Source organism: Bos grunniens, chromosome 3 (genome assembly GCF_055505025.1).
Source record: "Bos grunniens cultivar Pamir isolate PY7600 chromosome 3, Bosgru_T2T1.0, whole genome shotgun sequence".
NCBI lineage: Eukaryota > Metazoa > Chordata > Mammalia > Artiodactyla > Bovidae > Bos > Bos grunniens.
The window spans coordinates 35,116,042-35,139,724 of record NC_141167.1 but is presented as its reverse complement, the minus strand read 5'-3'; the positions used below and the strand labels follow the sequence as shown (position 1 = coordinate 35,139,724).

Genomic DNA, 23,683 nt, shown 5'->3' with positions numbered 1-23,683 from the left:
GCTGACTGTAAAGAGCTTTTCCATCTTTGGCTGCAAAGAATATAATCAATCTGATTTTGGTGTTGACCATCTGGTGATGTCCAGGTGTGGAGTCTTCTCTTGTGTTGTTGGAAGAGGTGTTTGCTATGACTAGTGCATACTCTTGGCAAAACTCTGTTAGCCTTTGCCCTGCTTCATTCTGTACTCTGAGGTCAAATTTGCCTGTTACTCCAGGTACCTCTTGACTTCCTACTTTTGCCTTCCAGTCCCCTATAATGAAAAGGACATCTTTTTTAGGTGTTAGTTCTAGAAGGTCTTGTAGGTCTTCATCCTTCATTTTAATCCTGTTATCTTAAAATGTAAACTGTGGGAGTGGGTCTGGTAAAATTTTTCAACCTTGAGACATTCTTTTGATTTATTGTAATAACCAATTAAAAAGTATATAACCCCCTTGCTTAGATTTTTGAGGGGGGCACTCTCCATCTCCCTTCTGATGTCTATTTTAGAAGCTTTCTCTGTCCCTTTTTCACTTTAATAAAACTCTCCTACACAAAAGCTCTTGAGTGACCAAGCCTGGTCCCTGGTGCAGAAGCTAAATCTTCTTCAGAGATTATGAATCAGACACCGTTCACCATAAGCTATCACTGACTTTCCCAGCTCCCACCCAGCTTGACTTTGTTGGCAGAGTAGTTTCCTCATTATGGCATCTCCTGCTCCAAAGCATTCCACGGCTCCCTACTGCCTGTGATGAGAGGTATCATAGTGGTCCAGGTGTAGAGCCTCTAATCTCTGGTGTTCTCCGTCTGAGTCCACGGGCAACCGTAGATTACAGGATCAGAGCAAGCGAGGATAATTTTACCAGCAAAGCCTAAGAGTATACTGTATGAAAGTGAAAGTGAAGTAGCTCAGTCGTGTCTGACTCTTTGCGACCCCATGGACTGTAGCCTACCAGGCTCTTCCCTCCATGGGATTCTCCAGGCAAGAATACTGGAGTGGGTTGCTATTTCCTTTTCCAGAGGATCTTCCCAGCTCAGGGATCAAACCCGGGTCTCCCACATTGCAGGCAGACGCTTTAACCTCTGAGCCACCAGGGAGTATACTGTATGGACATATCTAAAACCCCAACTGAAAGCACATGTATCCACAGAAGAAGTGAACAACAAAAAAGCCCTGTGCTGTTGAACTAAGCATATGGAAGATTTCTGATTTTCTCATTAATATTTGATTGCTACAGTGTAAGCCTCAATGTTCTCATCTGCAAGATAGGACAATACTAATTGTGCATCACCGACAGGTTGTTAGGGTTAAAGGAGAGTATGTATCTAGAGTGCCTGGATCAGCAACCCTTTGCCAAAGTGTTACCATAATTAGCACTATCATTATTCTAAAGCCCTCTCTCAGCCTTCAAAGTCCTGTACAATTTGTTCCTACTCTCTTTACCCATTCACAGGGTCGTTTGATGGATTGAGATAATGGGTATAAAATCGCCCAGAAGTCTGCTGAATTGAAAACACACTCTGGTAGAAGAGAAAGATAAGGCAATTGGAATTGACAGTAACCTGCAAGGGGAGGCAGAAGGAAAAAGAGAACCATGGAGGAATGCAAAGGATTGCTAAGGCAGCAGACATCAGGCATCTCCTATGTGTCAGGCATTGCACTAAACAATTCATATATATTACATGTAGGTTACTGGTGAAGATCACAAGTTCTGGATGAGGCCACTGGGTTCCACTCCTAGTTCTATCTGTCACTAACTAATGACTTCAGTTAAGCTATTTAAAATACCCATGGCTTATTTTCTTCATCTTTCAGTTGGGATGATTCATAGCAAGCGTTGACAAATTTGCTTCTGTAGAAAGCCAGATAACAAATACTTCAGGTTTGGTTGGACATATAGTTTCTGTTGCAACTACTCAACCCTGGAGCTATAGCATGAAAGTAGCCGCAGAGTACACATGAACTGATGTGCATAACTATGTTCCAAAGAACATTATTTGCACAAATAAGCAGTGGGCAAGAACTGCCCATGGTGAGTAGTTTGCAACCTCTAATACACACTTTACCTTATAGGGTCTCTAGAGGATTGAAGAGAATACTCTTCATGCTTTTATTTTTATTTATTTATTTCTTTTTTAAAGTTTTTATTTTTATTTTTTAAAATTAATTTATTTTAATTGCAGGCTAATTATAATATTGTAGTGGTTTTTGCCATACATTGACACGAATAAGCCATGGGTATACATGTGTTCCCCATCCTGAACCCCCTTCCCACCTCCTTCCCCATCCCATCCCTCAGGGTCATCCCAGTGCACCAACCCTGAGCACCCTGTCTCATGCATCGAACCTGGGCTGGTGATCTGTTCACATATGATAATACACATGTTCAGTTCATGCTTTTACAACAGTGTTCACACACTGAAATTGCTCAACAAATGTTCGCTGTTGTTATGATAATGAACCCATGGAAGAGGTGTTAGGATGGTCTTTTCTAGGGAAAGAAATTAAATCTCAGAAATAACCTGGTAACTTCTTCAAGATCTGGTACTGTCTAATAGCAGCAGAGTCAGACTCAGAGCAGAGGCTGGTTGGTCTTTAGAGTCTGTAATTTTTCCTCTGTAATTTTGTCAACTTCACAGATTTTATTAGAACCAAGACCTTACTGCACAGACCTGCAGAGAACCTGCAACTCTGGTCCTTTATCTACAAGTGTTTTGGTACTTGACTCAAAAGCTGGTGATACCCAGAATGCTGAAATCAGGCCTGGGATCCAAATGAGCACTGTAGGCAAGCCCTTGTCTTTATTTCCCTTGAGTCTTGATCCAAGTCAGTGGGGAACAGGTGTGGAATTCACGTTCACCCCCTCTTGGGTGCTCACAGTCTCAGCCTTTGCTGGCTCTGGCGTCGGTTTCCTATGACACCGATGGATCAACTGCCTTTGGGGAGCCCTAATTAAGTGCACAAATAGGGCAGCTTTCCCAAATCTCACATTAGTTCTGCTGTGGAATGCCAGAATTTTCTACCATGGAAAAATGCTTTATGCTCCGACTCTTAACAAACACAGCAAGCTCAAATGCATTTCTGGGGACGGGGTGGGGGACAAGAATCCCAAGCTGTTATGTGAGAAGGCAAGGAAAGAAAGGGCTTTTCTTGAAAGGGGGGAAAAAAAGGGCATCCAGAAATGTCACCAAAATGCCCTGCAAACTCTCCAGCTTGCCTTGAGCTGTTCTTTGTCTGAAGAACTTGAAAGTGATTTATGTCTCTCTTTCCTTAGGTCAGCAATCGACTTCTTAAACCTGAGACTCTGAAGCAGGTATTGACCAAGATTTCTTTCCATATGGATAAAAAGAAATACACATGGGATAAGAAGGAAAAGTAATCCCAATTAAATGCAACAGATCTTGTACATTTCAAAACTGTACACCTCTGCAACGTGTTATTTCTCTTTTCCCTCCTCCTCCCCTTCCTCCTCCCTCTCACTTCTCACCCCAAAGCCCAGTCTGCCAATGTCTATTCTAGGGAAAGCCTCTCTGGTTCTGTAACTGAGAAGAGGCCATAATGGTTGGTTTTGAGCATGTGGGCTTAGCACTAATCAGCTGTCTGCTTTATGTCTAATGCCACATCTTTGGGAGTAAAACTATTTAGGCTACAGACCCCAAAAGGCGCTGTGTACTGTCTATATCCAGATTTCAGTGGACCACTGTGTTGATGTATTTTCCCTCATCAAAGGATGGAAAGCGGGTTGGCCTTCGACTTAATGCTCCTACAAAACAATACAATGGTGGGAGGCACTGCGCTGGGAGTCGCAGAGATTTACCACCACAAGGGGATCTTCCAGGCTCCAGGCTGGCAGGACAGATGCAACCCTTCAACTGCCCACAAGTGGTTCCTGCTGCTCCAGGAGAGATGAAAGTGAAAGTCGCTCAGTCATGTCTGACTCTTTGCAACCCCATGGACTATACAGTCCATGGAATCCTCCAGGCCAGAATACTGGAGTGGGTAGCTGTTCTATTCTCCAGGGGATCTTTCCAACCCAGGGATTTAACCCAGGTCTCCCTCATTGCAGGCAGATGCTTTACCAGCTGAGCCACCAGGGAAGCCCCAGGAGAGATGAAGGGGACTTTAATAAAGGGAGTCATAGTTTATTAACCCAATGAACTCTCTTTTGAGTCCTGGACAATTTAATGATCAATTAATAATTAGACTAGGACATCAGACATAAGCTGGATTTGTCCTGGGTATGTTATTATTTTCCATTTTATTTCTGTGGACCTCTTGATGGTTGGGAAATTTAGAGAAATGATCTCTAGGGTCACAGAAAACTGAAAGTTTCAGACTTTGAATTTCTATTTTGATGCCCTTATTCTGTGTTGCCTCTTCTCACAGATTCCACCAGACTTTAGACTTCACAAAAGCAAAGATGTACCTAGAAACTACTGAAATATACAATTACTAAAGGTATGCCATTCGGATTCCAGCAGCTGGGGAAGAAGCTCCATTCCTAACAATCAGGGAGGGCTATCTTCCTGGAAGCCCCAGCTCAGGAGTTCCCAGTCCTTTTGGAGATCTACAAAGAATTGTCAGCTTCTTATTTTGCTTTGCCATTTGTGCTCAGAAGGTCAGTGCTCAGTTGTGTCTGACTTTTTCTGACCCCATGGATTGTAGCCCGCCAGGCTCCTCTGTCCATGGGATTTCCCAGGCAAGAATATTGGAGTGGGTAGCCATGTCCTTCTCAAGGGGATCTTCCTGACCCAGGGACTGAACTCGTGTTTCTTATTCTCCTGCACTGGCAGGTGGGGTCTTTACCATTAGCACCACATGGGAAGCCCATATAAGCACCTTAGAAACAAAACAACCAACCAAAACCTACTCAACTTTAGTCTGGCCATCATGGCCATCATGTCCTAATGAAAAAGAGTTTTAAATGGGCAGGAAATCCAAACAAGAGGGCTTAACAAATACGTATAGCTGATTCACTTTGCTGTCCATAGAAACTAACACAATGTTGTAAGGCAACCATACTCCAATAAAAGTCAAGTAAAAAGTGAATCCATATACCACCAAAATATAAATAAATAAATCCAAGAAAAAAAAGATTTTAACACTAAAGGGAGGGGAGCGGGAAACAGTTATCATAATCTCAGAATATAGGGAAATCATTTAAATTGTTCACATACAGTTTTGGTAAAACCTTGACAGACTGCCCTCACTTTTTCATTTCCCCTCTACTAGTGACGTTCTGTTAAAGAGTTGCAATAAGGATCAATTTTATGGGTATGTCACCTGTGCAGTCGCCCAGGGCCCTGTGCCAGGAAGGGCTCAAGCTTGGGGTTCTGTGATTTGCAGGCCCTCCCTGTTTGGAAATTCTTGATTTTATCTTTGAATGTGTGCTTTGCAGATGAAGGGTGATGGAACAAGGGAGCATGTGCTGGGCGGGTGGGGGAAGACCTGCTACTGCCTCTCCTTTTCTGGGATCAGTTCTTGGCTATGTGCTCCTTGCCTTTGGGCACTTTACCCCACTTCCCCACTGCTGAACACGTACCCCCAGGGTGGCACGGGGAGGGGGCAGTATAGGGACAAGCACAGGTGTGGGGAGAGCCAGGCCAAGCCATGAGCCTGCCTGTGGTGTCTCAGGGCCAGCCGAGCAGTGCCTCTCCCGCCCCATGCCCCACTGCCATGGAGTGTTGCACAGACACCTGGGAAGCTGGAAACCCCTGGGGCTGGCCTGTCAGCCAGTGGCAGGTGCCCCTCGTCAGTTTCTTGACTTTCAACAAGTTCTATTAAGGTTAGATTTTATCTGCAATGGATTAGCCTGTGCTAGAAAATGAACTTCACATTTTAAGGATGAATGAAAGGGTCTTTAATGACTTCTGCTTACCTGACAGTGACCCATTCCTGACTGGTCAATTGGAGTAACTGTGAGGAGCAGAGAGTGGGGTCAAGAAATTAACCATCACCATTAAAACCAATGGCTTCCCAGGTGACACTAGTGGTAAAGAACCTGCCTATCAATGCAGGAGACATAAGAGATGGAGGTTCAGTCCCTGGGTTGGGAAGATCCCCGGAGGAGGGCATGGAAACCCAGTCCACTATTCTTGCCTGGAGAATCTTATGGACAGAGGAGCCTGGTGGGCTACCGTCATCCATAGGGTTGCAAAGAGTCTGACACAAAGCGACTTAGCATGCATGCATGTCACTGAGAGACCCTGGCCCCTAAAGAGCCCCTACACTCCCCTTCTTGTAAGTAGACTCTTTGAGCAGCGGGTTCGATAAGCAGATGTCCTTGTGGAAGGCACATTCCCCCAGGGGCTAAACACCTGCCTGTTGGGAGTCATTTCCTGCTTGGCCTGGATTGATTGCTAATTGTCATCCTCACTATCCTTCACGGGTGGGTGGCTCTTCACAGATTAGAAAGTACACACTAATCTCATTTTCTCTAGCCTGGTGAAATTGAAAGAGCTTATACTTTGGAATTTTGCACCAATCTAGGTTCAGGTCCCAACTCTCTCCCTTTCTAGCTATGTGGCTTCTTGGTCCTCGTTTGTAAGTGGAAATGATAGTATCTATCTACCCCACATAGCCTAAATTGAAGATTAAATGGGGTTATATAATCCAGCATATTATCAGACAATCAATTAGCATCCAATCCTTTCTTCTTCCTGGCCTTCCCCTGGAGATGAGAAATGATGCTTGGGGAGGCCTTGTCTCACCTGGGAAACCCACCCAACAGGTGCTGAGCCAGGCACCCTCCCAGTCTGGGCACCTATCCATTGTTCAAGAGGTTGCACTGCCATAACAGGAAAAAGCCCTGGACAGGGGAGCAACGAACCCTGGACACCCGAGAAGCTGCTTCTCAAGGATCTAGATTTGGGCCCACAGAACTAGCTTTGACAGGTGAGGGGAAACACTGAAAGGCGGGGACAGACGTGGAGGGGAAGGCAGAATACAACAAGGAGAAGCACAGCCTCCTTCCTACATCTCCTGTCTTTCAGCTCTGCCCTCTGAAAAGGCTGGTGGGAACTTCATGATTATGCTGGGAAGGCTCAGGAGGGCAGCACGAGATGTGTTTTAGACTAAGAATCAGGAAGCCCTGATTCTAGTCTCAGACTTTCTCTCTATAACCTTGGGAATGTCACTTCCCACTTGGGAAACTAATGTCTCCATCTATTAAATGCATTAGACGAGATGACTTAAGTCAATCTCATCTTTGATACTTTATTTTTAATTAGAAAAAGGATAGCTATAAAAACATATTCTATAACCAGCTAGGGCAGGCCCACTGAACCAGGATGGACCCCTTCAAAGCTGTGGCTTTAGGAAGGACTGGCCCTAGACCAGGATGCTGGTTTCTTGGGCAGGCCATTTGGTGAGACTTCACAATGACTGGTCATCTGATGATTCTTGTGTCTCTACTCACACCCAGGGCACCTCGTGCAAATGGGCTGTGACTGACTTGGTGAACAGTAACAGGTTCAGACATTTCCATGCGAAGTGTTTTGACAGTCCTCTCCAAACAGAAGGAGCACAGTGGGCTGCTGTGACGAGAATTCTGGGGAGTACTATTTATGGCTGTGTTTTGGTTTACCCTTGGCCTAGTACACAGGGTACAGTTGAAAATGGCCCCTGCTGAAAACCCTTTCTTAGTCTTTCGGGGCAAAATTTCCAAATTTTTACATGCAGCCTGTCAGCTCCAGACCTGCTGCCCCTTCCTCCACCTCCTCTGGTCTCCCAGAAAACAGGGTCACGCCCCTACTCCACCCTGCTCCCGCTGGGCCTCTGAGTCATTCCCAACAGAGGCGGGACATATATTAACAGCGTGTTATTAGGGATTTGGAGCTGGATAGTCCTGGGCTCAAATCCCAGTTCCTCCACTTGTTAGCCGTGTGATCTTAGGCAAGTCACCTAACCTCTCTGACCCTCAGTTTTCACCAGGTGATAACTGGAAATAACAGGACCTACCCAATAGAATGATTTTAAGAATCACAAGGAGATACATCACTGAACTAAATCCTGCCAGACACCCTTCACTGTGTTTCTCTCTCTATGCAAACCATTCTGGATGATCTGTAAAAACCAGGCTTGTGCTCAGATTCCCTTTTGAGTTTTGGCCCTTTTTCCTATCTTCTGGTCCAAACCCAGCAGAATGGATTGGGCATGGGCTCTGGCGGTGCTGCTGTTCCTCCTGCCCAGGGACTCCTGACTGCAGGCAGGAGTCTTTCCATTGATGGAGATGTAAGTAACAATAACAGTTAATTTTATTATGCACTTTCTATGTTCCTGTTTTATCATCATTTCCTCCTCATATCAAACCTAGAGGTAGGCACCACTCTCAATCCTATTCAACAGATCAGGAAACTGAATGTCACAAAGGTTTAGGTCCAAGGTCAGAGTCAAGAGTAGTGGAGGCTGAGTTCTAATACCCAGTGTGTCTGACTACAGAATCTTCTTTTTTAATCACCAGTCTCTCTGTTTTTCAGTGTTGAATCCTCCTTGCGTATTCACTGCTGGCTTTTTCAATAATCATCACCACAGTAACAACCAATAATTGAAGCCTTATACTCATTACATGGCTTCCCTATTGGCTCAGTGGTAAAGAATCCTCCTGCCAATGTAGGAGACATGGATCCCTGGGTCAGGAAGACCCACTGGAGAAGGAAATGGCAACCTACTTCAGTATTCTTGCCTGGAGAATCCCATGGACAGAGGAGCCTGGTGGTTCATGGGATCATGAAGAGTTGGACACGACTTAGCAACCAAACAACATAACAATACTCATTACATATATTATCCCACTTGACTTTCCCAGCAATCCTATGAAGTAGGTATTTTCATACCCATTTTACAAATGAGAGAGCTGAGGTCAGAATAAGTACATTATCCAAAGTCAGCCAGCTGTGAAAGAAGAAACCAGGATTCAGATACCATCTGTGATTTCTTTGTAGCTCCTTGATCACTGTACTATGTACCAGGGCTTTATAAGTATTAATTCTTATAACAGCCCTATGGACTAGGTAATATGAGTATTCCCATTTTACAGAAAGGGAAACTGAGGTAGAGAGCAATTAAGTCATTTGTTCCAGGCTGGATCTTATACCCAGGTAGTTTAACTCAAGTGTCTGTGATCCTAACTTTGAGTGTTGTGTTGCTATAAGAAGCAAAGGATGCCAGGCAAGGGATGGAGAAGAGGAGATGATTTCAAAGAAGAGCGGATTGTCCTTGCCCAGGCAAGAACTCAGTGAGTCCAGGAACTACTAAAGCTCTCTGCCTACATGGACTGTGTCCCCCAGAACCCTGGCTTCTGTCTGCCAGAGGTGTTGGCCACCCTGGAGAATTTTCCAGCATTGAGCAACAGTGTAGGTGTTTCGTTTCCTTTAGGCCCACAGAGATGTATCATGAGGAAATTGCCTCAGACTCTTGGGTAAGCTGTGACTCCACAATTCAGCTACAAAATCCTCCGAAGAAATGGAAGTCAACAGTTTTCAGTGACCAATTATACTTAAATGTGCAGGGAGAAGGGAAAAAAAAGACTTTTATCAGGAGAGGCAGAAACAAGCATGCATTAAGTGGGCTGGGACACGGGAGACATTAAACCTCACAGTAATCCTTTGGAATTGTGATTTGCCCAGTTTTACAGAGAAATAAACTAAGGCTCAGAGCAGCAACGTGATGTCCCCAAATCAAGTGGTAAGTACGGGAGCTGGGATATGGTCCAAGGCCCACATATATGACTGTGGGCTGCCTGCTAGCTAGTTCCCTGCGGCCTCTCATTTGCCTATGACTGATCCATATGGTTTCAGAATTTCCCCATTGTTAATCGCGAAATAACCAAGAATGTCTGCAAAAACACAGAGGCCATTCTGCCAACCTGGTGTGTTGTAGTGTACAATGTTATTATTCTGAAAAACACAGCTTCAGGAAAAGAAATAGTTTACAGGAAAAACTTGCAAGAAATCTTGAAGCCATAAAGAAAGAGATTCATGGATGTAAACACAAGAAAATTTAAAACTCCTATATGAGACACTATAAGCAAAGGTAGATATTGAGGGTTTGGGAGAACGGCATTGAAACATGTATAATATCATATATGAAACGAGTCGCCAGTCCAGGTTCGATGCACGATACTGGATGCTTGGGGCTGGTGCACTGGGACGACCCAGAGGGATGGTACGGGGAGGGAGGAGGGAGGAGGGTTCAGGATGGGGAACACATGTATACCTGTGGCAGATTCATTTTGATATATGGCAAAACCAATACAATATTGTAAAGTTAAAAAATAAAATAAAATTATAAAAAGAAAATCTTTAATATATATGACAAAGAATTGATGTACAGACCACACGAAGAACCCCTCCAGATCCCTGAGGGAAAGACAAACAACCTTATGGGAACATGAAGAGAGGATAGTAATAGGCCATTAACAGAAAACAGAGGGTCTTTCCAGGTGTTGCTAGTGATAAAGAACCTGCCTGCCAACGCAGGAGACATAAGAGACGTGGATACAATCCCTGGGTTGGGAAGATCCCCTGGAGGAGGGCAAAGCAACCTACTCCAGAATTCTTGCCTGGAGAATGGTATGGACAGAAGAGCCTAGCTGGCTACAGTCTATAAGGTCACAAAGAGTCAGACCTGACTGAAGCATGCACAACAGAATACAGTATTAAGTGACTGAAGATAAATAAAGAAAATGTTCATTCTCACTAGCAACAGGGCTGAGGCAAAGGAAAGGAACAATGAGCTGTCATTGTCTGCCTAAGAAATGGGCAAAAATGTTAAATGGTTAACAATATGCAGTGTTGGCAAAGGCACGGGGGCACCATTGGCAGGGAGACAAACTGGGACAGCCTCTTTGGAGGATAGTTTTGGCCACAGCTAACACTTTACACTTTCATGCATTGGAGAAGGAAATGGCCACCCACTCCAGTGCTCTTGCCTGGAGAATCCCAGGGACGGGGGAGCCTGGTGGGCTGCTGTCTATAGGGTCTCACAGAGTTGGACACGACAAGTGACTTAGCAGCAGCAGCAGCAACATGATTTCAAACACACAAATCCTTCCAGTAGAAATTCCACCTTTTGTATCTCTCCAAGAGAACTGTTCATATTTATGTATAAAGAACCATACCCAGGATGATCCTTGTATCTCTGTTTGCAAAAGCCAGACACTAGAAACAACCTAAATGTCTGTCAATAGGACATTGGTTAAATAACGTTTATGTATGCAGGCTCTGGAATTTCTATCAATATGTAACAGGCATGGGGTGGCTCTACCTGTACTGACATATTCCAAATATCTAATAAGTGAAAAAAAACTTGCAGAACAGTTTGTACTATATGACCCTATTCATGCACACACACGCACACACACATATATATATATATCTGTGACTGTATTAAAAAGATTAGAAAGACAAATAAAACGGACAATACGATTATCTCTGTGATGAGGGGATATTTGTGTCTTTTGCCTTTTACTCTATGTGCTCAGTTGCTCAGTCGTGTCTGACTCTTTGCGACCCCATGGACTGTAGCCCAGCAGGCTCCTCTGTCCACGGGATTCTCCAGGCAAGAATACTGGAGTGGGCTGCCATGCCCTCCTCCAGGGGATCTTCCTGTCCCAGGGATCGAACCCAGGTATCCCCGCATTGCAGGTGGATTCTTTACCAGCTGAGCTACCAGGGAAGCCCATTGCTACGTTGTTTGAGATTTTACAATATAAATGTATTTCCATCATTTTTCAGTTATCTAAAGAGGAGCAATTCACAGGAGTGCAGACATTTGTCTTGGGTTCTGGGTAATGTCCTGTTCACCTAGGATTGAGAAGTACTCTGGTCCAGGGCTGAGACTCCCTCCTCTGCAGATGGGACAAGAAAGCAGCTGCTTTGGAAGCCTGTCCCCTCCCCCACCTTCTCTCCCTCTCATTTCCAGGGGGGCTCACCCATCTCAGCACTTGCACATTGTACACCTTCCTCTCGGGCACATATTCACTCAGAATAGCTACTGCATAGGTCAGTTCAACACTCGAGAGCTTCTGAACCGCGGACCAAAGATTCTCGTCACCTTGATAAAACTCGTACAGTCACACCCCGAAAGAACCACAACAGCAGTAACAAATTGTCAGGCTCCCTCAGCACAAGCCTTGATTTAAACCATGGGGTTCAAGAGACACATACTGGATGTAGAGCTCCTTAAATAATGGCTCTGCTAGCCTAAAACATATCAGATGTTCCTTTAGCCTTAGCTCGCCCAAGACATAAACTATGTGTTCGGGGGAAAGCAAAGTCAAATGACTCATGACAGAGTTTGTTTTTAGTATGAATTATTTTTTCTGGCTCCTTGCTTTTAAAGACGATCCTTTTCAGATGGGCGGACGCAAGGGCTGCTGGGAGCTGGGCTCAGGAGCCTAGCAGTCCCACCTCTTCTGAAAGCTGGGAGTGGATGACCTGGGAAGGAGAGTTGATCTCCAGAGCATCACTCCCATAATGCACAACTTCTTCATTTTCCTTTCAAAACAAGCCAGTGCCAGCCTGGGTGAGGTGGGAAAAAGAGCATTGGATTTGGAGTCTGAGAGATCTGAGAGCTGAGCTCTGATTCCAACTGTGCCGTTTACAAATTGCACCCTGCAGGGAATGTTACATGACTCCTCTGCTCTCTGGGCTGGGGCCTGAAAAGAATTCTGAGAATAAGTATCACTCTGGACTGAGGTGGGGACTCAGTGAGGTAGCCAAGGTGCAGCATGTGCCTCACAGTAGGCACTGGACTGGACTCCTCAGGGCAGAGGTGTCCTACAACCACAGGATCCATCCTGTTTGCTGAGAATAGAGCAGAAAATGTTTGAGGAAGGAAGGAAGCAATGCACATTGTACCTACAGTGTACCAGGTACCGTTCTAACTGCTTTATATGAATTATTTCATTCCTCTTTACAAAAAACTCTATAGATTTATTTGCTATCCACCAGAGAGAGTGGAGAAGGCAATGACCACCCACTCCAGTACTCTTGCCTGGGAAATCCCATGGACGGAGGAGCCTGGTGGGCTGCAGTCCATGGGGTCACAAAGAGTCGGACACGACTGAGCGACTTCCCTTTCACTTTTCACTTTCATGCATTGGAGAAGGAAATGGCAACCCACTCCAGTGTTCTTGCCTGGAGAATCCCAGGGACGGGGAAGCCTGGTGGGCTGCCGTCTGTGGGGTCGCACAGAGTCAGACACGACTGAAGCGACTTAGCAGCAGCAGCAGCAGCAGCAGAGAGATTAAGGCACCTGATGAAGGCTACACAGGTGGTTAGTGGAAGGGCTGGGATATGAATGCTTGTGATATGGCTTTAGAGCAGGAAGGAAAGAGGGAAAATAAGCAGACCAGAGGCTCAGTGTGGGGGCTCTCAGGAAAGGCTACATCAGGAATAGCTGAGCTCTCGCATCACTGTAGAACAGACACGGGGAGGAGAAGGCCACCAGGAGTGAAGTCATGCATGGCTCTGCAGGAACACAGGTGAAGGACAGTCAGACCCGCCCACGAGTGTGGCAGGTCAGGATAGCTCCTTAGGGTTCTCTGGGCCAGGAGATGCCCAGGCTTCTTGGGGAGGAAGCACCCCAGGGCGGGGCTGGTACCCATACATACCCACTCCCTCCCTCTCTTCATCTGGTGGAACTAAGATGATCACAGAATTTCAGAGCTGAAGGGGATCTCAGCCATTGCCTGGCATCACTGCACTGCACAGGGTAGAGACCAATGCCACACCAAAAACAGAGCAAAGACCAGAAGCCAGGTCCTTGCCTCTTTCAAGCCAGCACTCTTCCTCTCGCATCTCGAACATTCTAACAGCCACTCTCCCTTCTATGCACAGCCTTGAGATTCCGACTTCATTTTTTTAACCCTTCATCCATCCCACAGTTGTCATCTAAGTAATGTTCAGGATAGATAGGGATGCTGGTCATTGGGCTTGGGATAGATCCGTTCCCCAGGTTAAAAATGACTGCTTAATTCACTTTTCCAATAAATCCCTGCATGATCTATGAGGCAAGCAGCCTTCTGATAATCACACAGGTTTTCATGAGAGTCTGCCCACAGGCACAGGACAGGCAGCATTGGGAACAGTGACTTATCAAAGTAAATTAACAAAATGTCTTCCGGCTTTCTACTTCCATGTTAGGAGCTGCTCCTACAAGACCAAAGCATTAATTTGTTCATTCGTTTATTTACTCAAATTCATATTTTCATCCAGTACATACTGAATTCACCTTTAGGTTCATGAATCCTTTGTTCCCAAGATCTAAAATTGTGTACACCCTCCCCCATCTCAGCCACACACACACACACACACACCCCCCTCTGTTTAGTTCATACTTCCAAGTCCTGGTGCAACTGTCATTCCTTTGAACTTTTTCTCTGCCTCCCAAAGGCTGGGTGAGGTGCATCACCTATTACAGCACAGAGCAGACTCCAGTACGGTTGGTTGTCTACTTTACTGTATTTTCCCTCTGCAATACTGTAAACTTGAGAACAAGGACCGGGTCTTTCTTGTGCAGACCTGCATCTATGGACAGAGAGACAGACCTAGCATAAGTGGCTGGCACTCAGAAACAGTGCCGGGTAAATGAATGCAAGAAGGAAAACGGCTTGAAGAATGATTCTGACATAGCTTCTGCCCTCAATAAGCTTCTAGCCTGGTGGGAGGAAGAGTTGCCCTACATATGAGGAGGAATATGTGCCCGGTCTGTTCTGTACTACAGGAGCACTGAAGGATGAATGACTCGCTGTGCCAGGAAGGGCTGGGACCTCACTTCTGCCTTATGCTCACTTTAATCCGACTGTACACAATAGACAGACATTACATGTGAGTGTACCTGGCAGACAAACGGAGTGTAGGCTCTCCCCAGTCTGATCCTCTTGCCAGTGTCCCTCCCTGTCCCCTGACTTCCATGAATATCATCCCAGGATTCTGTCATTCCAGATCATTTCTTTGAATTCAGCAAGACCAGGGTCTGAGGCAGAAAATGGAGTGTCAGAGAGCTGAGGAGGGAGAGAAAGAAGAGACCCATTCCCTGGTTTTTTCCTGCTCTTCTTTAGACATGTTCGGTTCATTCCCACCCACGGACCTTTGCACCCCGTGCTCTCTGCCATGCCAGTCTCATCTCAGACATCCTAACTCAGGACGGCCCTTCTACCAACGCTGCTCACACAGCCAGTCCCACCTGCCCAATCTGCCTGGCCTTCTCTCTTTGTTCCTTCATGTTGCTTTACTTCCTCTTACAGCATTTTTTTTTTTTTTTTGCTACCTGAAATCCTATTATTTGTTGTGACTACTTGTTTCCAGAAATACTTGTATGAGACTCCTCCCAATGAGAGTATAAGCTCTGGGAGGGCAGACATTGCTCTTTCAGGAGATAAAGCTGGAGTCACCCAGTGAGGAGAAGTTGACAGGTATAAAAGGGTGAAGGGAAGCATAAGCTCCCAAAGGGAGAGTTGGTTAATGGGACAAAGACAAGTGACCCAAACTAATTCTTAAAGTCCAAGAAAGAGCCACTAATATTAACTTTTTAATTGCACATTAGCTATGGCAGGCTCATACATTACCTTGTAGACGTTTCCTTTTGGGGAACACACAAACATTCTGTAAACATGTATAAAATGGGAATACTTTTAGATCTTATCCCATGATATTGTTTTGGTGATTAAATATGCTAATTCATGTAAAGTGATTTGAACAGTGTTTGGCCTGTGGAAGTCATCAAGTGATGCCTAAAATCATTATCACTGCCATCATCATCTACAGAGATATGGCACATAGGTAGTAATGCCTGTTTACAAGACTTTTATGTACTGCTATGCACTATAGAAACCTGTATGCAGGTGAGGAAGCAACAGTTAGAACTGGACATGGAACAACAGACTGGTTCCAAATAGGAAAAGGAGTACGTCAAGGCTGTATATTGTCACCCTGCTTATTTAACTTATATGCAGAGTACATCATGAGAAACGCTGGGCTGGAAGAAACACAAGCTGGAATCAGGATTGCCGGGAGAAATATCAATAACCTCAGATATGCAGATGACACCACCCTTATGGCAGAAAGTGAAGAGGAACTCAAAAGCCTCTTGATGAAAGTGGAAGAGGAGAGTGAAAAAGTTGGCTTAAAGCTCAACATTCAGAAAACGAAGATCATGGCATCTGGTCCCATCACTTCATGGGAAATAGATGGGGAAACAGTGGAATCAGTGTCAGACTTTATTTTTCTGGGCTCCAAAATCACTACAGATGATGACTGCAGCCATTAAATTAAAAGACGCTTACTCCTTGGAAGGAAAGTTATGACCAACCTAGATAGCATATTCAAAAGCAGAGACATTACTTTGCCAACAAAGGTCTGTCTAGTCAAGGCTATGGTTTTTCCTGTGGTCATGTATGGATGTGAGAGTTGGACTGTGAAGAAGGCTCAGTGCCAAAGAATTGATGCTTTTGAACTGTGGTGTTGGAGAAGACTCTTGAGAGTCCTTTGGACTGCAAGGAGATCCAACCAGTCCATTCTAAAGGAGATCAGTCCTGGGTGTTCATTGGAAGGACTGATGCTGATGCTGAAACTCCAATACTTTGGTCACCTCATGCGAAGAGTTGACTCATTGGAAAAGACCCTGATGCTAGGAGGGATTAGGGGCAGGAGGAGAAGGGGACGACAGAGGATGAGATGGCTGGATGGAATCACCAACTTGATGGACATGAGTTTGGGTGAACTCCGGGAGTTGGTGATGGATAGGGAGGCCTGGCATGCTGCGATTCACGGGGTCGCAAAGAGTCGGACACGACTGAGCGACTGAACTGAACTGATGTACTATATTTAATTTTTTTTTAAAGTGAACCATAGAACATCTACAGTGTACAAAGTTAAACACATGTTAAATTTTGGATTTAATATGATGCAAATAACAGTTTTGTAAGCATTATTTATCAGCACTAATATAATCAAAGAATTGTGTTGTGTTTTTTAATAAACACATTTGTGATACTTTAATCAGGTTTTAAAACGTTTTCAGATGTAAACACAAAGAACCATATAAGAACTCCAGAAACAAGAAGAAACGATAATGAAACATTAATGGAAAGCATAAACAGGCTGGAGGCTGAAATAAAACTTTATAAGGACTAATACAGAGAACAATGAAGAAAGAAGAGAGCGTGTAGAAATGTGAGAGGCAAGTAATTACTATAAGATCAAAACCGAAGCACCACATGCAAGAATCATTTCACTACGTTATGTTGGAAAATGCATTACAAGGATGAAAACAGCAAGAAAACTGCTGGGCACAAGAAAAAGAGTGAAACATGTTAAATAAATACAATGATGTTTTATTAATAATTTTTTAAAAATCTGCTGGAACAGAATATTTTACTCCAAGTGTGGCTAATTCTTTATAAAAGGAATGCTTTCTAGTTATAGCTCTTTTTGGTTTGTCACCAGATTGGAAACCTGGTGGATGGAGATAGGAGCCTACCTCAACAGGCTACTACTGCCTTCTCTCTTCTTCAACCCCAAGACCCACAAGCCTTTTGTCATTACATCCTGAAGAGCAGGGGAATTGCTTTTTAAAAAGCTACTAACTGTGAAGAAAGCTGAGCACCGAAGAATTGATGCTTTTGAACTGTGGTGTTGGAGAAGACTCTTGAGAGTCTTCTTGGACTGCAAGGAGATCCAACCAGTCCATTCTGAAGGAGATCAGCCCTGGGATTTCTTTGGAAGGAATGATGCTAAAGCTGAAACTCCAGTACTTTGGCCACCTCATGTGAAGAGTTGACTCACTGGAAAAGACTCTGATGCTGGAAGGGATTGGGGGCAGGAGGAGAAGGGGACGACAGAGGATGAGGTGGCTGGATGGCATCACTGACTCGATGGACGTGAGTTTGGGTGAACTCCGGGAGTTGGTGATGGACAGGGAGGCCTGGCGTGCTGCGATTCATGGGGTGGCAAAGAGTCGGACACGACTGAGCGACTGAAACGAAGATCATTTTAGCAGCACATGCAATGTTCCCCACAGCCTGTAGGTGGTGCTATTGCAAAACTAACAGAAGCGTGAATCATCACAAAGGGGAAGAAAAAAATGAACACAGTACATTTAGTACAAAACACTAAAAGCAACAACAACTCAAAAGGCAGACACCATTCGTTACAGAAACTACAAACAATTTACTATCTCCAAGGCACTTATTAACTTCCTTTTAAATTCAGGGACTCACCCCATGAAGAAGAGACATTTCATTTTTCAGCCAGGAAAAAAAAAAACAAAAAAGCTCAGGGTTATTCTCTTTCTAAAACATTTACATTTAAGGGCCCAGTGCAAATGATGCTAAAAGTCTGTGGTATAAATTGTTTATGATCAAAATTGGCTTAATAACACAAAAGAACTAGACTAACATTCAGAGTAAAAATATAAGACAGTGACTGAGGGCTGGCTGGGGAAAAATAAAGTTATGTTAATACAGCTTGAAAGTCAACCAAAAGCCATACTATTACTAAATATATTTAAACATGGTTTTCATTTAGATTTGGCATCTTGACTAATGGGGATGTATTAAATAATACCTGGCTGCTAAGAATATACATGTTTAGGAATCAGTGCCACATAACACACATATACATTCAGTTTCATTGTTATTTAAGGCTTCTCTTCTATTCTCTTGGCTGTGGGCACACACACATATTAAAAATTAAGTACACAGTCAATGTATGCTCAACCCTTTTAAAAGGCTTTCTTTTTAAACAGAAACACAATGGAAAGTGAACTCAACTCTGGTGAAATGTAATGGATGCATCCCTTTGGGGACAGCTGTCCTGTTTATCAAAAGAAAGAAGATGGGAGGGTCAAATCCAGGGGGAAATAAAAGAGTGGTCAGCAAGGAGAGTGCTGAGAGAGGAGCCCAAATCAGTTTCCATCTGCAGGCTTCCTTGTCAAATGAATGGTACCTTTTACCATGAGGCCATGGGGATATTGGAATGGGAAGAGAGAGAATATCTTGAGATATGGGGAATGTATTAGTGGCCAAAGAAATGCAGGCACATGTTGAGTGATTCCCAATGCATTAAAGAAACAGTTTAAAAAAAAAATGGCAGCAGGGCGAGCAGGATCTGTAGTTTTCTGGGTATCTTGCAGGCCCTGATGAAGGGCTGGGAGCTGGGGGACAAGGATGGTTAAGATAAGCCAGGGAGACTGCAAATGCTAATGATGCAAAGGGCCAAGGGCCATAATAGAGTAGTACTCAGAGTTTTGGATGAAAAAGTACTATATCTGACCTACAGAGGCTGCATAATAAATGAGCGTTTTCTCCTTTCCAATATCATGAGGTTCCCTAGAACTTTCAGCCTGGAACAAGATGTCTCAGTGGCCAAAATGTCAGATAACATCACATCCCATCTCCGAACAATCCAGTGGAAGAAATTACCGATTATTATTTTTCAGTTTGAGAAACTAAGTCCAGAAATAATATCTTACCACATAAAAGGAGAAAAAAAAGCTTTAAAAAAGAAAAATTATATACAAGTATTATTCTATCCATCCACAGATAACAGAAGCATAGCTTTGAGAGTTAATCATATTATGCATGATCCTAGATTTAGTAAGTTACAGAGGCTAGACTGGAATCCAAGGCTGTTTTACTTGAAAATCCACTTTTTAAATCACTAACCACCACCTTATGGTTCCTTTGTGGCTGACGGAAGACTTGAGGTGGAAGCAATGAAGGGAACTGGGGGTGAGGGTGGGAGATACAGCAAGCAATCTCATTTATCTCCCTTGTCACCTACTTAGAAAAGATTGGAAGACGAAGGCTTGAGTTCCTCTTAGATACTGATTTTCACTGCTGCTGTCATCCACAACTGAGCTATCTATTTCCCCCACTGGAGAAAAGTCACTAAAATAGTAAGCATGCCGAAGTCTTAACGGTGATGATGGGTATAATCAGGAACCACAGAGAACAGTCTGTGTCACATCAAGAAAACAACCAGGAAGGAGAGAAATTCTGACACATGCCACCATGAGTATGGCTCTTGAGGACATTATGCTAAATGAAAGAAGCTAGTCACAAAAAAGACAAATATGTATGATTGCACTTATATATGTACTGAGAGTAGTAAAATTCACAGAGATAGAAAGTAGAATCATGGTTGCTAGAACCTGGAAGAGAGAGGGGTGGGGAACTGTTGTTTAATGGGTAGAGAGTTCAGTTTTGCAAAATGAAAAGAGTTCTGGACCTTGGTTGCACAATAATGTGAATAATACTTAACACTACTATATCATTTATGCAAAAATGGTAAATTTTGTTATGTATATTTTACAATTAAAACAAACAAACAAATGAATAGAACCAGGAATGCCTTCTCCAGTGATCGTTTACAATGTTCTGCTTGGCATAGCATGAAGCATGACCTCCCAAATTTTTAAGTTTGTTAAAGTAAAAGTCCTTTTGTGGTATATCCCTGCTACTTTTCTGGAAAAAGGAGACAGTTTTTTTTTTTTTTTCCTTTTTACATGTAACTTTTTTGTTTCTTTATTTTTTGTGGCCGCACCTCTCAGCAAGTAGGATCTTAGTTACCTGACCAGGGATTGAACTTGCACCTCGTGCATTGGAAGCACAGAGTCTTAACCACTGGACCACCAGGGAAGTCCTTACATGTAACATTTTATATCTGCCTGTTTTATATGAATTCTCATCCTGGTTTGATTAGCTAAGAGCTCTGAACAAAGCACTTCTCCTCTCTGGGTCCCAAGTTCCACATCCATAAAAGGCAAGATTGGGTGAGATGATCTCTGAGTGCCCTTTCAATTCTCAGATTCCAATTCCTGTTTTTGAAAATGCTAACACTGTCTATGTTTAGTACGTATACATGTTATTTATTATTGACATTCGTCCGAACATTTTTGCAAAGTCATGAGTCACTTCTGAAATACCCACTCATTGCATTATTACTGAGGGATGAGTGGCTGGATGAGGCAGACACAGTTAAAGGTGTCCTGGAAGGAGCATTGGACTCGGAGTCTGAAGCTCTGGCTTAGACCTGGGGTCTGCCACTTGCTGGCCCAGTGAATCAGAAAGAAAGGAAGAATTTACTGGGGCCTCCTTGGAAGGAAAGTTATGACCAACCTAGACAGCATATTCAAAAACAGAGACATTACTTTGCCAGCAAAGGTTCGTCTAGTCAAGGCTACGGTTTTTCCTGTGGTCATGTATGGATGTGAGAGTTGGACTGTGAAGAAGGCTGAGTGCCAAAGAATTGATGCTTTTGAACTGTGGTGTTGGAGAAGACTCTTGAGAGTCCCTTGGACTGCAAGGAGATCCAACCAGTCCATTCTGAAGGAGATCAGCCCTGGGATTTCTTTGGAAGGAATGATGCTAAAGCTGAAACTCCAGTACTTTGGCCACCTCATGCGAAGAGTTGACTCATTGGAAAAGACTCTGATGCTGGGAGGGATTGGGGGCAAGAGGAGAAGGGGATGACAGAGGATGAGATGTCTGGATGGCATCACTGACTCGATGGATGTGAGTCTCAGTGAACTCTGGGAGTTGGTGATGGACAGGGAGGCCTGGCGTGCTGTGATTCATGGGGTCCCAAAGAGTCGGACACGACTGAGCAACTGATCTGATTTGATCTATGCATGAGGCTTCCCTGGTGGCTCAGACAATAAAGAATATGCCTGCAATGCAGGAGACCTGGGTTCAGTGCCTGGGTTGAGAAGAGGCCCTGGAGAAGGGAATGGCAACCCACTCCAGTATTCTTGCCTGGAGAATTCCATGGACAGAGGAGCCTGGCAGGTTATAGTCCATGGCATCACAAAGAGTTGGAGACAACTGAGCAACTAACCCTTCTTTCACTTTCTATGCATGAGACACTTTCACACATGTTACTTTATTACTTCACAAATTTTATTCACATACCATCTTCATAATTGTTTCCATGTTCAAGTATCATGTGTAGTATTATATTAGTATAATATTTTTTTCTAAATTTGGAATAAATTCTTTTTTCTCTTTTTTCAAATTGCCTTGTTCTTGGCAAAAATGTCTATGAAAACATAGGTATGATGCTGGTTACCTTTTTCTAATATATGTTAAATTAAATATATATCTATTACAAAAAGAGTGTCCACAAGCCAGCTAAAATCCTGGGTGCTACCGATGGTTTACCTGTGCATTTGGGGAGAAACCATGTTATTCTGTTTTGTATCCATTTATGGCTCCTGGACACTTGAGTCCATGGAGTTTAGTGACTCGTTCAAGTTCGAACCAACAGACCCAAAGCAATGTGCTGGTTCACATTCCTCTCATCTTTCCTGTCACCACTCTCATTGTGTCTGACCCACAGGACTGCTAGGAGGATGTGATGGGACAACACCTGGGAAAGTGCACTGACAATGTGTTACCTATTGTTCTTACTGTTCTTTGGATCTCAGGTTAGAAGTTCCTTCCCCTGGGAAACTCCTCTTGACCTACGAAGTAGGAATAAGAAGCCCCTGTCCCGGAGAATCCCATGGATGGATGAGCCTGGTGGGCTGCAGTCCATGGGGTCGCTAAGAGTCGGACATGACTGAGCGACTTCACTTTGACTTTTCACTTTCATGCATTGGAGAAGGAAATGGCAACCCACCCCAGTGTTCTTGCCTGGAGAATCCCAGGGATGGGGGAGCCTGGTGGGCTGCCGTCTCTGGGGTCGCACAGAGTCGGACACGACTGAAGCGACTTAGCAGCAGCAGTCCTTGGTACCACAGCACCCTTGCTTTCTACCCTTCACCTGCATTGCTATTGCCAGGCGATTTCTCTATCACCCCAAAATGCTCACAAGAGCTCCAAGATGGTAAGAGTGGAAATATATGGATCTTGTTGTTGCTTCTCCACCATCCAGCATGAAGTCACTGCCAAATACAGCATTGTTGTTCACTCGCTCAGTTGTGTCTGACTCTCTGCGACCCCAAGCACTACAGCGCACAGGCTTCCCTGTCCTTCACCAGGGAAGGACATACAGGATTGGCGCCCTTTTAATTTGTAAAATGGACACATGAATGACGGGAAGATTGGTGGGATTTTTCAAACTTGTTATGTGGTACTACTTGTACACTTGATGGTCTTGACTCTTGGTTTACAGTAGCACTTTTCAATGTTTGGTCCTTTAGCAAAGTAAAATGCTCCATGAAAAACTAACTTTTTGGGCAAGTAAATTTAGGAAAGTCTGTATTCTAAATGCCTCCACAACCTGGGAGATTCACGAGGCACGTTAATATATTAAACTCTTATGCAAAGTCTTACTATTAAGATACCTAGTTAACTTGAATGTAGTGTTTTCCAAAGGAATTATTTCCAGGAATACCTTCTAATGTCCAAAAGAACAGTCTATGGGAAATCCTGGCCTATAGAGAACTTGGGCTCTGAGTAAATTTTTTTCATGATTTCTGTGAATTCTTTGTCTTGGTTGTCCTTCCCCAGTTAAACAGCACAGCCGGAAGGAGGAGAGACACGCACACGGGGCTGGACAGAAAGGGAACAGAGACAAAAGAACCTTTGACAAAACTGAACACAGGAATGGGCTACCAGCCCAGGAACTAACCAAAAATATTTTGACCATGAGTAGAATGCCCTCATTTGTATCACACCTCAGAGCTTTCATAGTTCTACACACGTACATCATTGCGTATCACTGCAACTGCTTTTCTTCCTCTTTCCCTTTCCTACTTT

General features: G+C 44.0%; 1 protein-coding gene across 26 annotated transcripts in view; it reads right to left on the bottom strand.

Annotated features, from left to right (window-relative positions):
- Positions 1-23,683, bottom strand: part of FGGY (FGGY carbohydrate kinase domain containing) — a 532,748-nt gene that overhangs the window by 72,874 nt on the left and 436,191 nt on the right. For 2 of the 26 annotated variants that reach the window (XM_086390241.1, XM_086390247.1), the window contains one exon: positions 14,823-14,955. The exons of the other annotated variants lie outside the window; for them this stretch is intronic. In XM_086390241.1, the coding sequence (XP_086246367.1) occupies positions 14,926-14,955 (30 nt within the window). In that variant the 3' untranslated portion in view covers positions 14,823-14,925. Of the gene's footprint in view, positions 1-14,822; positions 14,956-23,683 lie in introns of those variants that run through there. 26 annotated transcript variants of the gene reach the window in all.